Source organism: Lipotes vexillifer, unplaced genomic scaffold, assembly GCF_000442215.2.
Source record: "Lipotes vexillifer unplaced genomic scaffold, Lipotes_vexillifer_v1.1 scaffold1035, whole genome shotgun sequence".
NCBI classification, from domain to species: Eukaryota; Metazoa; Chordata; class Mammalia; order Artiodactyla; family Lipotidae; genus Lipotes; species Lipotes vexillifer.
The window spans coordinates 117321-132003 of record NW_006772073.1 but is presented as its reverse complement, the minus strand read 5'-3'; the positions used below and the strand labels follow the sequence as shown (position 1 = coordinate 132003).

At 39.4% G+C, this 14683-nt stretch overlaps 1 protein-coding gene across 1 annotated transcript in view; it reads left to right on the top strand.

Annotated features, from left to right (window-relative positions):
* Positions 1 to 14683, top strand: part of SLC44A1 (solute carrier family 44 member 1) — a 132275-nt gene that overhangs the window by 8784 nt on the left and 108808 nt on the right. The window contains exons 3-4 of the mRNA XM_007447291.1: positions 13353 to 13431; positions 14365 to 14454. Of these exons, the coding sequence (XP_007447353.1) occupies positions 13353 to 13431; positions 14365 to 14454 (169 nt within the window). The remainder of the gene's footprint in view (positions 1 to 13352; positions 13432 to 14364; positions 14455 to 14683) is intronic.

Below are 14683 nucleotides of genomic sequence, written 5' to 3'. Positions count from 1 at the left end.
TATTTGCCTTATGTATTGAGGTGCTCCTATGTTGGGCATAAATATTTACAATTGTTATATCTTCTTCTTGGATCGATCCCTTAATCATTATGTAGTGTCCTTCTTTGTCTCTTCTGATAGTCCTTATTTTAAAGTCTATTTTGTCTGATATGAGAATTGCTACTCCAGCTTTCTTTTGGTTTCCATTTGCATGGAATATCTTTTTCCATCCCCTTACTTTCAGTCTGTATGTGTCTCTAGGTCTGAAGTGGGTCTCTTGTAGACAGCATATATATGGGTCTTGTTTTTGTATCCATTCAGCCAATCTGTGTCTTTTGGTGGGAGCATTTAGTCCATTACATTTAAGGTAATTATCGATATGTATGTTCCTATTCCCATTTTCTTAATTGTTTTGTGTTAGTTATTGTAGGTCTTTTCCTTCTCTTGTGTTTCTTACCTAGAGAAATTCCTTTAGCAGTTGTTGTAGAGCTAGTTTGGTGGTGCTGAACTCTCTCAGTTTTTGCTTGTCTGTAAAGGTTTTAATTTCTCCATCAAATCTGAATGAGATCCTTGCTGGGTAGAGTAATCTTGGTTGCAGGTTTTTCTCCTTCATCACTTTCAACATGTCCTGCCACTCCTTTCTGGCTTGCAGAGTTTCTGCTGAAAGATCAGCTGTTAACCTTATGGGGATTCCCTTGTGTGTTATTTGTTGTTTTTCCCTTGCTGCTTTTAATATGTTTTCTTTGTATTTAATTTTTGACAGTTTGATTAATATGTGTCGTGGCATATTTCTCCTTGGATTTATCCTATATGGGACTCTCTGTGCTTCCTGGACTTGATTAACTATTTCCTTTCCCATATTAGGGAAGTTTTCAACTATAATCTCTTCAAATATTTTCTCAGTCCCTTTCTTTTTCTCTTCTTCTTCTGGAACCCCTGTAATTCGAATGTTGGTGCGTTTAATGTTGTCCCAGAGGTCTCTGAGACTGTCCTCAGTTCTTTTCATTCTTTTCTCTTTATTCTGCTCTGCAGTAGTTATTTCCACTATTTTATCTTCCAGGTCACTTATCCGTTCTTCTGCCTCAGTTATTCTGCTATTGATCCCATCTAGAGTATTTTTCATTTCATTTATTGTGTTGTTCATCATTGTTTGTTTCTTTATTATTTCTTCTAGGTCCTTGTTAACTGTTTCTTGCATTTTGTCCATTCTATTTCCAAGATTTTGGATCATCTTTACTATCATTATTCTGAACTCTTTTTCAGGTAGACTGCCTATTTCCTCTTCATTTGTTAGGTCTGGTGGGTTTTTATCTTGCTCCTTCATCTGCTGTGTGTTTTTCTGTCTTCTCATTTTGCTTATCTTACTGTGATTGGGTTCACCTTTTTGCAGGCTGCAAGTTCGTAGCTCCCGTTGTTTTTGATGTCTGTCTCCAGTGGCTAAGGTTGGTTCAGTGGGTTGTGTAGGCTTCCTGGTGGAGGGGACTAGTGGCTGTGTTGTGGTGTATGAGGCTAGATCTTGTCTCTCTAGTGGGCAGGTCCACGTCTGGTGGTGTGTTTTGGGGTGTCTGTCGACTTATTATGATTTTGGGCAGCCTCTCTGCTAATGGGTGGGGTTGTGTTCCTGTCTTGCTAGTTGTTTGGCATAGGATGTCCAGCACTGTAGCTTGCTGGTCGTTGAGTGAAGCTGGGTGCTGGTGTTGAGATGGAGATCTCTGGGAGATTTTCGCCATTTGATATTATGTGCAGCTGGGAGGTCTCTTGTGGACCAGTGTCCTGAAGTTGGCTCTCCCACCTCAGAGGCACAGCACTAACTCCTGGCTGCAGCACCACGAGCCTTTCATCCACACAGCTCAGAAGAAAAGGGAGAAAAAGTAGAAAGAAAGAATTAGTAGAAGTAGAAAGAAAGAAAGAAAGAAAGAAAGGAGGGAGGGAGGGAGCAAGGAAGGAAGGAGGGAAGGAAGAAAAAAAAGAAAGAAAGAAGATAAAGTAAAATAAAGTAAGGTAAAATATAATAAAGTTATTAAAATAAAAAAAATTATTAAGAGGAAAAAAAAAACCCCAAAAAAGAAAAAAACGGATGGATAGAACCCTGGAACAAATGGTGGAAGCAAAGCTATACAGACAAAATTTCACACAGAAGCATACACATACACACAAAAAGAGGAAAATAGGAAAAAATCATAAATATTGCTCTCAAAGTCCACCTCCTCAATTTGGGATGATTCATTGTCTAAAGGAGGGAAGGAAGGAAAGAATGAAGATAAAGTAAAATAAAATAAGGTTATTAAAATAAAGAGTAATTTTTAAGAAAAAAATTAAAAAAAAAAAGACGGACAGATAGAACCCTCAGACAAATGGTGGAAGCAAAGCTGTACAGACAAAATCTCACACAGAAGCATACACATACACACAAAAAAAGGAAAAGGGGAAAGAATAATAAATCTTGCTCTCAAAGTCCACTTCCTTAATTCGGGATGATTCGTTGTCTATTCATGTATTCCACAGATGCAGGGTACATCAAGATGATTGTGGAGCTTTAATCCGCTTCTTCTGCGGCTGCTGGGAGAGATTTCCCTTTCTTTTTTTGTTCTCACAGCTCCCAGGGGCTCAGTTTTGGATTTGGCCCCGCCTGTGCGTGTCGGTCGCTGGAGGGCGTCTGTTCTTTGCTCAGTCAGGACTGCGTTAAAGGAGCCGCTGACTCGGGGGCTCTGGCTCACTCAGACTGGGGGTAGGGAGGGGCACGGAGTGCGGGGTGAGCCTGCAGCGGCAGAAGCTGGCGTGACGTTGCACCAGCCTGAGGCGCGCCGTGCGTTCTCCTGGGGGAGTTGTCCCTGGATCCCGGGACCCTGGCAGTGGTGGGCTGCACAGGCTCCCCGGAAGGGGGGTGTGGATAGTGACCTGTGTTCGCACACAGGCTTCTTGGTGGCGGCAGCAGCAGCCTTAGCGTCTCATGTCTCTCTCTGTGGTCCGCGCCTTTAGCCGTGGCTCGTGCCCGTCTCTGGAGCTCCTTTAAGCAGCGCTCTTAATCCCCTCTCCTTGCGCACCAGGAAATAAAGCGGGAAGAAAAAGTCTCCTGCCTCTTCGGCAGGTCCAGACTTTTCCCCGGACTCCCGCCAGGCTAACCGTGGCGCACTAACCCCCTGCAGGCTGTGTTCACGCTGCCAACCCCAGTCCTCTCCCTGCGCTCCAAGCGAAGCCCCGCCCGCTGCGGCGGGGGAGCAGACAAGCCTCTTGGGCTGATGTGTGCCTGTGGGCCCCGATCCTCTGTGCGGGAATCTCTCCGCTTTGCCCTCCGCACCCTGTTGCTGCGCCCTCCTCCGCGGCTGCAAAGCTCCCCCTCCGCCACCCGCAGTCTCCGTCCGCGAAGGGGCTTCCTGGTGTGTGGACACTTTTTCTCCTTCACACCTCCCTGCCACTGGTGCAGGACCCGTCCCTATCCTTTTGTCTCTGTTTATTCTTTTTTCTTTTGCCCTACCCAGGTACGTGGGGGGTTTCTTGCCTTTTGGGAGGTCTGAGGTCTACTGCCAGCGTTCAGTAGGTGTTCCGTAGGAGTTGTTCCACGTGTAGATGTATTTCTGATTTATCTGTGGGGAGGAAGGTGAGCTCCGCGTCTTCAGCAGCTTTACTTTAATCCTGAAAACAACAGTGAATGGTGTAGGGAGAATCATCTTTACCTTAGAATTGGGAAGATCGTGTCAGCTGATCATACTATTTGGAAGAGGAGCTATGATTCACACCCAGGTATGTGTTCCTCCCTCCCACTACACTGGTGATTTCCTCTCTAATGTTTATTAGAGTGTATTACCTCTCTGACGTTGCCAGTTCTGCATTTTTCAGGAGAAATCTTGCTCTTGCCTAGGTGATTCTCAGCGTATGGCTTTCTAGTGAAGTTTGAAATGTTCTGATCTCCTGTCAATAAGTGTCAGATAGAATGACCTGAATATATTCTGGTAGTTTTCATTGTGCATCTATTTATAGCTGACACTATACTGAGGAAGTAGAAAAAGCATGATCTGAAGAAATGGGAGCTAATATTCCTCTTTTTTGATATTTTTTCCATAATTAAATAGCACTAATAGAAATCAAAATGAGAAAAATGCATTATAAGTCTAACTATTTAAAAATTGTATTATCCTCTCCTAATGCTTTTACATTTGCATATACTATTTTATAAATTGTGTCACCGGAGCATGGCATAATTTCATACCATGTTTTTGAACACAGCTTTTTATCATTATCATTTTATATGTTACTGTGCAAAGTCTTCATAATTACCCTTATGATTGCTTAATATTCCATTCTCATTTTTAATTATGTTCTATTATAGATAGTTAATTTCTAATTTTTTCTCATATCACTATGTTGGACATCTCACGTGCAGCTCTTTTAATGTTTTAGATGATTTCTTTGGGTTTTTTTAAAATGTATCACCAAATTACTTTCCAAAGTGTCGAACCAATGTACATTGCGTTCAGTTTCAGCATAGTCTTTTTTTTTAATTGAAGTATAGTTGATGTACAATATTAAATAAGTTACAGGTGTACAATATAGTGATTCACAATTTTTAAAGGTTGTACTCCATTTATAGTTATTGTAAAATGTTGTCTGTATTCCCTTTATTGTACAATATATACTTGTAGATTATTTTATACCTAATGGTTGGTTCCTCTTAATCCCCTACCCCTATATTGCCCCCCCATCCCTCTCCCCATGGGTAACCACTAGTTTGTTTTCTATATCTGTGAGTCTGCTTCTTTTTTGTTACATTTACTAGTTTGTTGTATTTTTTTAGATTACACAAATAAGTGATATCAGTATCTGTCTTTCTCTGTCTGATTTATTTCACTTAGCATTAATACCCTCCACGTCCATCCATGTTTTTGCAAATGGCAAGGTTTCATTCTTTTTTATGAGTTTCAGCATAGTCTTAAACAGTGCTACCAGCCTTTACTTCTGAAAGGGTTTTTCAGTGGAAGCATCAATCCTAACCATGAACCTTATGCTCTGGTTTCCAGAAATGTATTGTGAGAGAGGTTGGCACTGTCTGTATTCACGTCTCCCAGTCAGTGTGTGACCAGATACATTTTGGAGAGTCTCACAGTAAGGTCTCAGAGAAGTCCTGCTCAAAAGACTAGATTTCATTAACTAGCATTTCCAAAATGTAGTTAAATCTGGAATTTATTTTTCTTATAGAACCTACTGACCAACATCTTTGGGAAAAGTTATCCTTTACAATATCTGTGGGAAAAGGAGCCAGCCTGTGATACAATAGAATGCTTTTTAAGGAAATGGTCTCATGCAGGAGAGGCAGTGAGGATGTTTGCTCTAACTTATGCTACTTGAATGGTAAAAGACCTCACCTTGTTCATTCATCCATTAAATAAATTTGCTGAGAGCCTATTATGTGCTAGACACTGTTCATCTACTGGGGATATAGCAGTGAATAAAACCCAACAAGTCCCTGCCCGAAGTAGGCAGTAAGGTAGGAAGAATGGCCATTATACGTTCAGCCACTTAGGGTAAGATCCTAGTTTCATGTGGAATAGGCTTTCACTTGAGGAATATTAAGTACTTACTGATCCCTGATTTAAACAAAAAATAGAAACATCATCCTTACCCTCAAAAAGTTCGTAATCTACTGGAGAAGCAAATAATTATAATGTGAAATAATAATTACAGTGATGGTGGTGTGTACATAGTGTGTTACAGGAACACAAAAGAAAGGAATGTAATCTATATTTTTGTAAATTATTTAACTGTAATAAGTATTTGTTCCCTTGAGAGTTCTTAGGCCCTGCCACAGAACTGAACATATATTTATTTCTCTGCACAATTGCTATGGACTAAAAACTCTTCATTGGCAAAGATGAGATCTAATTTTGATTTAAGACATAAGTTTACTCATTTCCACTCACCTCTTAGCTATATATATGATCAGTGTAGTCTTCCTGTTTCTTCTCCATAAGTCATCATAGTCTTCATAAGTCAGTTCTTAGCCATTCCATCAAGGAAAGGAAGCAAGATTGGAATGACAACCCTCTTTTGAGTACCTATGAATTCCTGCTTTAAAAGAAAGGGTTGGGGCTTCCCTGGTGGCGCAGTGGTTGAGAGTCCGCCTGCCGATGCAGGGTACATGGGTTTGTGCCCCGGTCCGGCTGGGCCCGTGAGCCATGGCCGCTGAGCCTGCGCGTCCGGAGCCTGTGCTCCGCAACGGGAGAGGCCACAACAGTGAGAGGCCCGTGTACTGCAAAAAAAATTAATAATAATAAAAATAAAAGAAAGGGTTACAGTATAGCAAGAAAAGTCAGTAAATCCATTAGCTATATGGAAACTGGCTGTACTGTAGCAGGTTGGAGGTGCAAAGTACAATTCTGGTCCTTTCAGTCTGCCCTTGGTGTCACCAAGTACTGAAGATGTTCTGACACTTGTAGGATGTGATGGGGGGGGGGAATGAAGCCCATGAAAACTGTATAATTAGAATAAAACCAAATAGTACTTTTAAATTAAAAACATTGCTTACAGATGATTCAGAAGAAAGGCAAGTTAGAAATACTATTAGAGGATTACAGACAAGGCTTATCTGTATAACTTTGATTGGTCATGGAGGTAAAAGATGCTTATTAGCTATGTTGCAGGACAGGAGGAACGTGGCCTCTGCCCAGTAATTATCATGTGCTTGTGTACAAGATAGACAGCCCCTGAGAAGTCTGATGGAAGGACAACTCTAACAGACCCACAGTTATTTTTTTTTAGGGCATTGAGGGAAAGAATGAAGTCACTGGCAACATATCTCCCATGATCTTTCTGTCACTGTGTAAATACATAACTTAGAGCAGCTCTAGTTGCCATTTCCCCCTTTTTCCTTAAATAGATGAATGTTTGTGATTTAGCGTAAAGTTCATGAACTAAGAAAAGCAGTTGGACACAGATGCCTGTATCTTTCCACTCAATGTATCTTATTACCTTTAACTGCCTGTTAAAATCACAGCTCTTATTTTTACCTTTCAAATATGAATTGCCATCACCAAGCTTAGCAAATGAAATGGACTACTTATGGTAACTGTAAGTAGTTATGCACTCCAAATCCTTGAGAGAGCTTTCCCAAAGGACAGGCAATGTCTTTCAAAATCCTATTACAAGATTTTAGTTTCAGGTGCTATGAACAGAAAGTTGAAAGCCTCCATGTTTTATTGCTACCCAACTTCATCAGGTCTGCTCACTCTATTCAAGAGTGTGGCAAAAATGATACACATCAGCTCTTTTATTCTTTTGTTACTACTCTGCACAAATGAAAGCATTTGGGGGAATTTAATGAACCAGTATGTCCTTGGAGGGAGCTTTGAAGATTTGGAGTGTATGACTATTTGTCTTTAATATTGGAGGTTTTTGTGTAAAACAGATGGGCATGAACAAAATGAAGTCCTCACAGATAGCCCAATGCTTGCGATATATGTACTTAGATCAAAAATGTCTGTAGCAGTGACCTTGAAGATGCATTCAGTGACTGCTTTAGAGGCTTTCTAGTTGTGCCACGGAGTAGCTGGGAAATGAAAACTAAAGTAGAGCCACTGGACAAGGTACTAGGTAAAGACGGTTGTACTAGGTAAATGACAGGGAGCCTGTAGTTCTTTAGCCCATCAGAAATTCCAATTTATAGCAACTCTGGATGTATGTGACAAGATAGTACTTAACTCAGTATTAGTAGGAATCTCACCAATGACATCAACATGAAAATATTATTCTAGTAGCTTAGTTAAATATAGCCCTGCACTAATTGTTCCAGAAAACAAAGGAAGATACATTTTCTCTTTTCCAAAACTGAAAGGCTCCTTTCTAACTGGAGCAGCCATAAAATGTAGTACAGAGAAATCTAATGGGTACAAAGTGAGGAAAATGGCTGATTTTTGTTTTTTTAAACCAACTTAATGTTCTGTTTGTTTACTACTAAACATTTCTGAGTGGAATAATTCTTATTTGGCAGTCAATATTTCCCCATCATAGCTAGCAAGAATTTTTAGTATGTTTTGGGCACAAAAACATTCTATTTTAGACAACAGAGGATCATTTTTTAGTATTTGCTTCAGAAGTTTATGAGGTAATTTCAATAAATCTTGCAAATGTTTGCTTAATGGTTCCCTATCTCTATTCCTGCAGTACTTTTTACACATCTCTATTTTGGCATCACTCACATTATCAGTCCTTAGTTTGCCTGTCTTGCTAAACTAGAGCTCCATAAGGGTAGGGGCTATCGTACACGGCTTTGGATCTCAGGTTCTTTGTGTGGTGCTCAGTATTTATTTGAAGAACCAACAGAATGCTTAAGAGTATTACCTGACAAATTAAGTAACTTCTTAGTATAACTGACAATACCATTTTTTTAAGCACATTTTTCATTATTTTCAAACCATGTTTACAAAAATCTGGTGTATCAAGGAAAGACTCATAGCATTAGGTAATACTGTTACTAGGTTACGATAAGAATCTTTTGGGAATCTTTGTACATCTGTCTTAATTAGGAGAGAGTCATACGGACAGTATGCAGAGCATAGAAAGAGGGCAGGGAGCATTTGATCTTTGCCATTAGGTATCACCTGGATCTTCTGACTTCCTGGATTTTGGACCCTACTTGTTTCCATATTTGAGACCTAGCTGACTCTTTTTGTCTTAACTCTGGATTGTTGCTGTTGCCTCTCTGATCCTTTTATATCTTCCTGATCCAACCAGCCCTGCCTACTTCTGTGAACTAGATTCACATCTGCCAGACCTTTTCCTACCTGATTTGTTCCCTGGCTTGGCCCACCCTGCCCACCCTATTACTGCTGATGCCCTCCAGTGATGGCTGATTTGACTAACTGATTGTAACATATCACTTGTCAAAATCTTTGTGTGTGACTATTATCTAAAAAAAGTTACTCAACAACTGTGACTTCATTAGGAACAACATGGAAATTATTTTATTTTATTTTATTTATTTATTTATTATTTTATTTTTGGCTGTGTTGGGTCCTTGCCGCTGCGCGCTGGCTTTCTCCAGCTGCGGTGAGCGGAGCTGCTCTTTGCTGCGGTGCATGGGCCTCCCGTTGCAGCGTCCACCCCCGTTGCGGAGCACGGGCTCTAGGCACCTGGCCTTCTGTAGTTGTGGCATGTGGGCTCAGCAGCTGTGGCTCGCGGGCTCCAGAGCACAGGCTCAGCAGTTGTGGCGCACAGGCTCAGGTGCTCCGCGGCATGTGGGATCTTCCCGGACCAGGGACCGAACCCGTGTCCCCTGCATTGGCAGGCCGATTCCCAACCACTGCGCCACCTGGGAAGTCCCAACATGGAAATTTAAGACAAAACTTTTTATAGGTTTATTTCCTAAAAAAATACACACCCCTATCATATCAAATTCACCAGGAGGCCTTGGTTTTAGCTATTAGGGTTCATAGTGAATGTGAAGTCTAGGATATATATAGTTGCCTGTACTATGACTTCTGTAAGATACTATGGAAAAAAAAATTTTTTTTAATCTATATTGTAGAAAATATAGGAAGGAATGTGAAGATGTTAAATATTGTTCCTCCCTAACTTTAAGGATATGAATATAATACAAACATAAGGCATACATCAGCTGTGATCTGACTTAGATTTATTTTTTATGGTCTAATACTAGCGTTAAAAATTGTAATTCTGCTTTCTAGGTTATTAATCTTGTAGAGTGTGCAAGAAGACTGTAATGAGAATGTTGTTATACACATATATTCACACGCTTATTTTTAAAATACTTTATTATGGAAAATTTCAAAACTTCATTTTACAAGTCTTTATTTCTTTGTGTATATCCAGGTTTGTGTCGTATCATATTCTTTCGGCCTGAAGAGCATATTAACATTTTTTGTACTTCAGGTTTGCTGCTGATAAATTCTCTTAGGTTTTCATTGACAAAGTCTTCATTTCTGAGAGACATTTTCTCTGGGTATAGAATTCTGAGTTAATAATGTTTTTGTTTTTCTTTTTAATTCTTTCAGTAATTTAAAGATGTCATTCCATGGTTTTTTGCTTTGCATAGTTTCTGATAAGAAGTTTGCATAATCGTTGCTTCTCTGATTATAGTGTGCCTTTTCCTCCCTCTTGCTGCCATCAAGATGATATCTTTATATTTGGTTTTCAACATTTTGAATATAGTTTGTGTAGGTTGTGTTTGTGTGTGTGTATGCAGGGATGTGTGTGTTGTATTTATCCTGCTTGGGATTCTCTTAGCTTCTTGGATCTGTGTTTTGATTTCTTTTGTTATTTTTGGAAAATTCTCAGTCATTATTTCTTTATTCATTCCCTATGCTCCTTTTAATCTTCTTTTGGGATTCCAATTACACATATGTTAGACCATTTGCTATTATCCTGTAGTTCTTGGATGTTCTGTTCTGGGTTTTTAATTTTCATTCTCTTTTTCTTTGTGTTTCACTTTGGGTAATTTCTATTGACCTATCCTTGAATTTATCGATTCTTTCCTTGGCTGTGTCTAGTCTACTGATGAGCCAGACAAAGGCATTCTTCATCTCTGTTACGGTTTTTTATTTTTAGCATTTTCTTAACTCTTTCTTATAGTTTCCATCTCTCTGCTAGAGTTTGAGGACTCAGGTTTCAGTACTGAATTTTCCACTTATTTTCTTTGAACCTTGGTTTTCTCTTTTACAGAGCAGAAAAACTGGGAATATATAATAACAACTAACAGAATTGTTTTGAAGATCAAAACAATTATCTTGGGCAAGTCAGGCAAGTCCCTTCCTTTCCTTTCCCTAGGTCACTTAAAGGCTTAGACTGTATGATTATTTTGGTCCTATTTAGTTCCTGAATTGTAAGATTCTGTGAATGGAAAGGGACCTAACATTGATTGACAGCCTTTATTAACCTCATGTAGAATTTGAGAAAGGGATAAAAATCACATTTAAAAAGTGCTTTTGCAAAACATTTTACTTTTGCTAGGTCTATGTAGATTTTAATTGGAAGAAACAGCATTAAATCCAGTTACCACTTGGTTAAGTCTGTTAAAGAATCATTAAATTCTTTCAACTGTTGGGTTTCCTGCCTTGCTTGAAAAATTTCATGGCTCATAAAACATCTCTCTTTTTCGCTGTGCCTGTAGGATTTTAAATTATTGGGTTGGCTTCCAAATTTTGCTGTGTGAGGAAAAACTAATGGAGGTGTTTTTGCTCTTTACTGACTAGTGCAAAATGAACGATATTCTCATCAGATTTGGTTTTGTGGCCACAGACCTGGGTTCAAATCCTGGTTGCACAGTTGTGAAACCTTGGTCTGATTACTTAACTTTCTTTTGCTTTTTAAAATTTATTTATTTATTTTTGGCTGTGTTGGGTCTTCGTTTCTGTGCGAGGGCTTTCTCTAGTTGTGGCAAGCGGGGGCCGCTCTTCATTGCGGTGCACGGGCCTCTCATTATCACGGCCTCTCTTGTTGCGGAGCACAGGCTCCAGACGCACAGGCTCAGTAGTTGTGGCTCACAGGCCTAGTTGCTCCGCGGCATGTGGGATCTTTCCAGACCAGGCCTCGAACCTGTGTCCCCTGCATTAGCAGGCAGACTCTCAACCACTGCGCCACCAGGGAAGCCCCTGATTACTTAGCTTTTGAGCCTGAGTTTCCTTAGCTGTGAAATAGGGATGATACATACATCAGAGAGCTATTTTGAAGGTACTGTGTATAAAGCTTTGGATATAGTGCCTAGTTAATAGTAATCAATAACTGAAAGCATTAAAAACAGCTAAAATGAAAGATGCCACCATTAAGTCAAAATTTTAGTAATAGAAGGGGAAAAGGTGAATTTAATATTCTTTCTGTCCTTTTAGTGGAAAGGTCCACCTGGTAAAGGGATATTTTTACAATAGCGAGAAGGTTAACTGAAAAGTGAGTATTGATAAATAAGAATTATAACCAAGAATTAGTGCTTACTGTGTGACAGATGCTCACATTTAATCCTCAGAATAGCCTATGAGGTAAGCTGCCCCTCCTGGAGAAGCCTTTCTTTATCTGAGTGAGGTGACTACCTCCTTTTTTTGTATTCTTCTACTCCGTGTTGTACTCTGTGACTGTTTTATATGTAACCCCTACCCCTTCTCCACTTCTCATCCCCAGTGAAAGGTTTTCTATGTATTTGGCCCAGAAGTGTCCCACAGTAAGTTGACTGTTGAGATATTGAATCTTTGTGTTTTTCTGGTCAAAATGAAATTCTACCTTCTTTATGTTATAGGTAAAAATTTAAGCATTAAAAGTTGAATGTTGGTCTGAAGTAAAAATACGAAGAAAAGAGTTGTGGATAAAGAACATGCTCAATCAGTCTGAGACTTGTCCCCCCGCTGCCTTCCCCTAATACATACTGTTTGTTAAGATAAACAAATATAGTATTTCAAAGTAGCCATTGCTCTGGAAATCACCTTAGAGTAAATGGAATGAATTTCAAAGATGTGTCCAAATTCTGTGTTTGTAAGTAATTTTACTATAATGGGTATTATTCAAGCTTGAAATTATTTAATACAAAGAAACATTCTTTATTCATACTATGAACAACTGTCTTCCAAAACACAGACCACAATGCGTGCATTCTTATTTGAATAACACAGGGAATAATGTCAAATTATTTTTGCAGTTCTTTTGTCATTGCACAAATTTTCACAAAACTGCATTCCTGACCATAGATTTTTAGAGTTGGAAGGAACCTAAGAGATTTAATCTCACTTCTTCCTGCCACTTAGGGAGATGAAGCGTTTTATCTAAAGCCATGTAGCTAACTAATGACAGAGCCAAGGAGAGGACAGAGTCCTTTATCCATTTGCCATAGTGTTATATTCCTCTGGAAAACACTGCCTACTCACTCTTGGTTTTTAATGCTAGTTAGAGTCTTGGCGTGAGGTTTTTTTCCATGACTAACTAGTGCTCTTTTGTTTTCTTGTGTGGGTGTCTGGGCACAAACTATCAAGGGTGGTGGTTTTTGTTGTTGTTTGTGAAAAACTAACAGTGTATAAGACACTAAAGAAGGGAAAGGCATTTGTCTGGTTAGCATTTAGGGGTCAGGAAGGAGTGGTTGTAGCTCCAGCGCTTTGCCCTCAGTGTCCATAGGCAGGTATTTTAAAGTTGGGTTTCATAACCTGGGGTCTGAATTCCCTAAACTTTTAAGAAAATTATGCAACTTAGTTATGCTTATCTCCTAAGAAAAGAATCTGTAGCTTTCATCAGGTTGTCAAAGTTAAAAACTGTTTTAGAAGGAGAGAAAGCTAAGCAAACCTGATTAAGAACTGGATCCCCACTCTTGAACTCTACGTACTAATTATACTAGAGGGCTCTCTTATCTCCTTACCACACCTTGTGCTGGTGTCCTTTCCTACTGACAGGCCTTCTCCGGATAGCTTCCTGGATCTTGTCATGGAAGCCACTGGAGGCCCTGGCCTTCTTTTTGCAGGAACTTTTCCCGTAAGTTTCCCAAGGCTACCTTCTCTCTCCCTTCTCTGCTTACTGTTTCCAGGAAAAGGTGTGAGACTCAGGGATTTTTGTTCATTAGAAAGCTCAAGAGTGTTATTTCAGTTACATTCTGGTTAAAGGGAATTTGTGAGCTGATTTGAGAACCTAAGACTATCGCTGTATGAAAAAAAAATGCACTCAATTCCAATCAATACTTTGCAAGTTAACTTTTAGAATGCCTTTAGCTTTTTAGTTAGTTTTTAGTTAGGGAATCTTTGTGTTTGATCTAAAAACTCTTTACACTTTCTAAAAACAGAATGAAAATCTGTGGATGGTGGTTTAGGAGTTGCCCAGATCTGTCTGTAAAAGTGTTTTAATTTAGTTTTTCGTTCCTGAATTTTATTAGACTTAGAAGAGTCTACCCCTCAATAGGAATTCATAATTAAAGAGCTTCCTTCCTAGATGAGAACATGTAGAAAGCACGTTCTACATTTTTAAGTCTAGCATCTGGACACACAAAGAAAAAGCTACCACCAAGATTGATGTTGGAAGAATTTGTTTGTTTATTAATTTAAAAAAGCCCTTACTAAGTATATACCATGAACCCTCAAGCATCATGTTGGACGCTGGGAAATGAGAAGTGGTCTCTTCCCTTGCAAAGTTCATGCTCTGCTAGGGGCACAGCTCAATCAATAATAATTCAGCATGCTAACTGCTCTAATAGAGGTACCAAAACAGCATTGGAATCAATCCTGGCCAGGAAGAGAGGTGGGTGTTAGGGTAAAATTCACAGAAAGGTGACAAATATTTGAGGTTCCTATTGAACTCAAAGGTTCAATAGGAATTTGTCAGGAAAAGAAGGGATCTAGGTATCGATGGCATGTTTGCACCTTCCTAACTTTAACTAAAATTAACATTTACCACTCTCTTTGTGTTTTCAATTAGAGCTCCAAACGAGAATGGAAGCCACTGGAGGACCGTAGTTGCACAGACATACCGTGGCTGCTGCTTTTTATCCTGTTCTGCATTGGGATGGTAAGAAACTCACAGATCCTCAGAACCTGAACTCATGATCCGAGGGGATGATAGGGAGTTAATTTAAAGAGGGAACTTGTTATTTATTTATTTATTTATATCTGTAAATAAATAAATAACCCCTCTTGAATTGCTTATATCTGGAAGTCCTAGGATACCATTGAAGCAGGTTATTTTCCCCCATACAGTTAAGTGGACTTACCCCTTGACTTTTTTTTTTTTTTTTTTT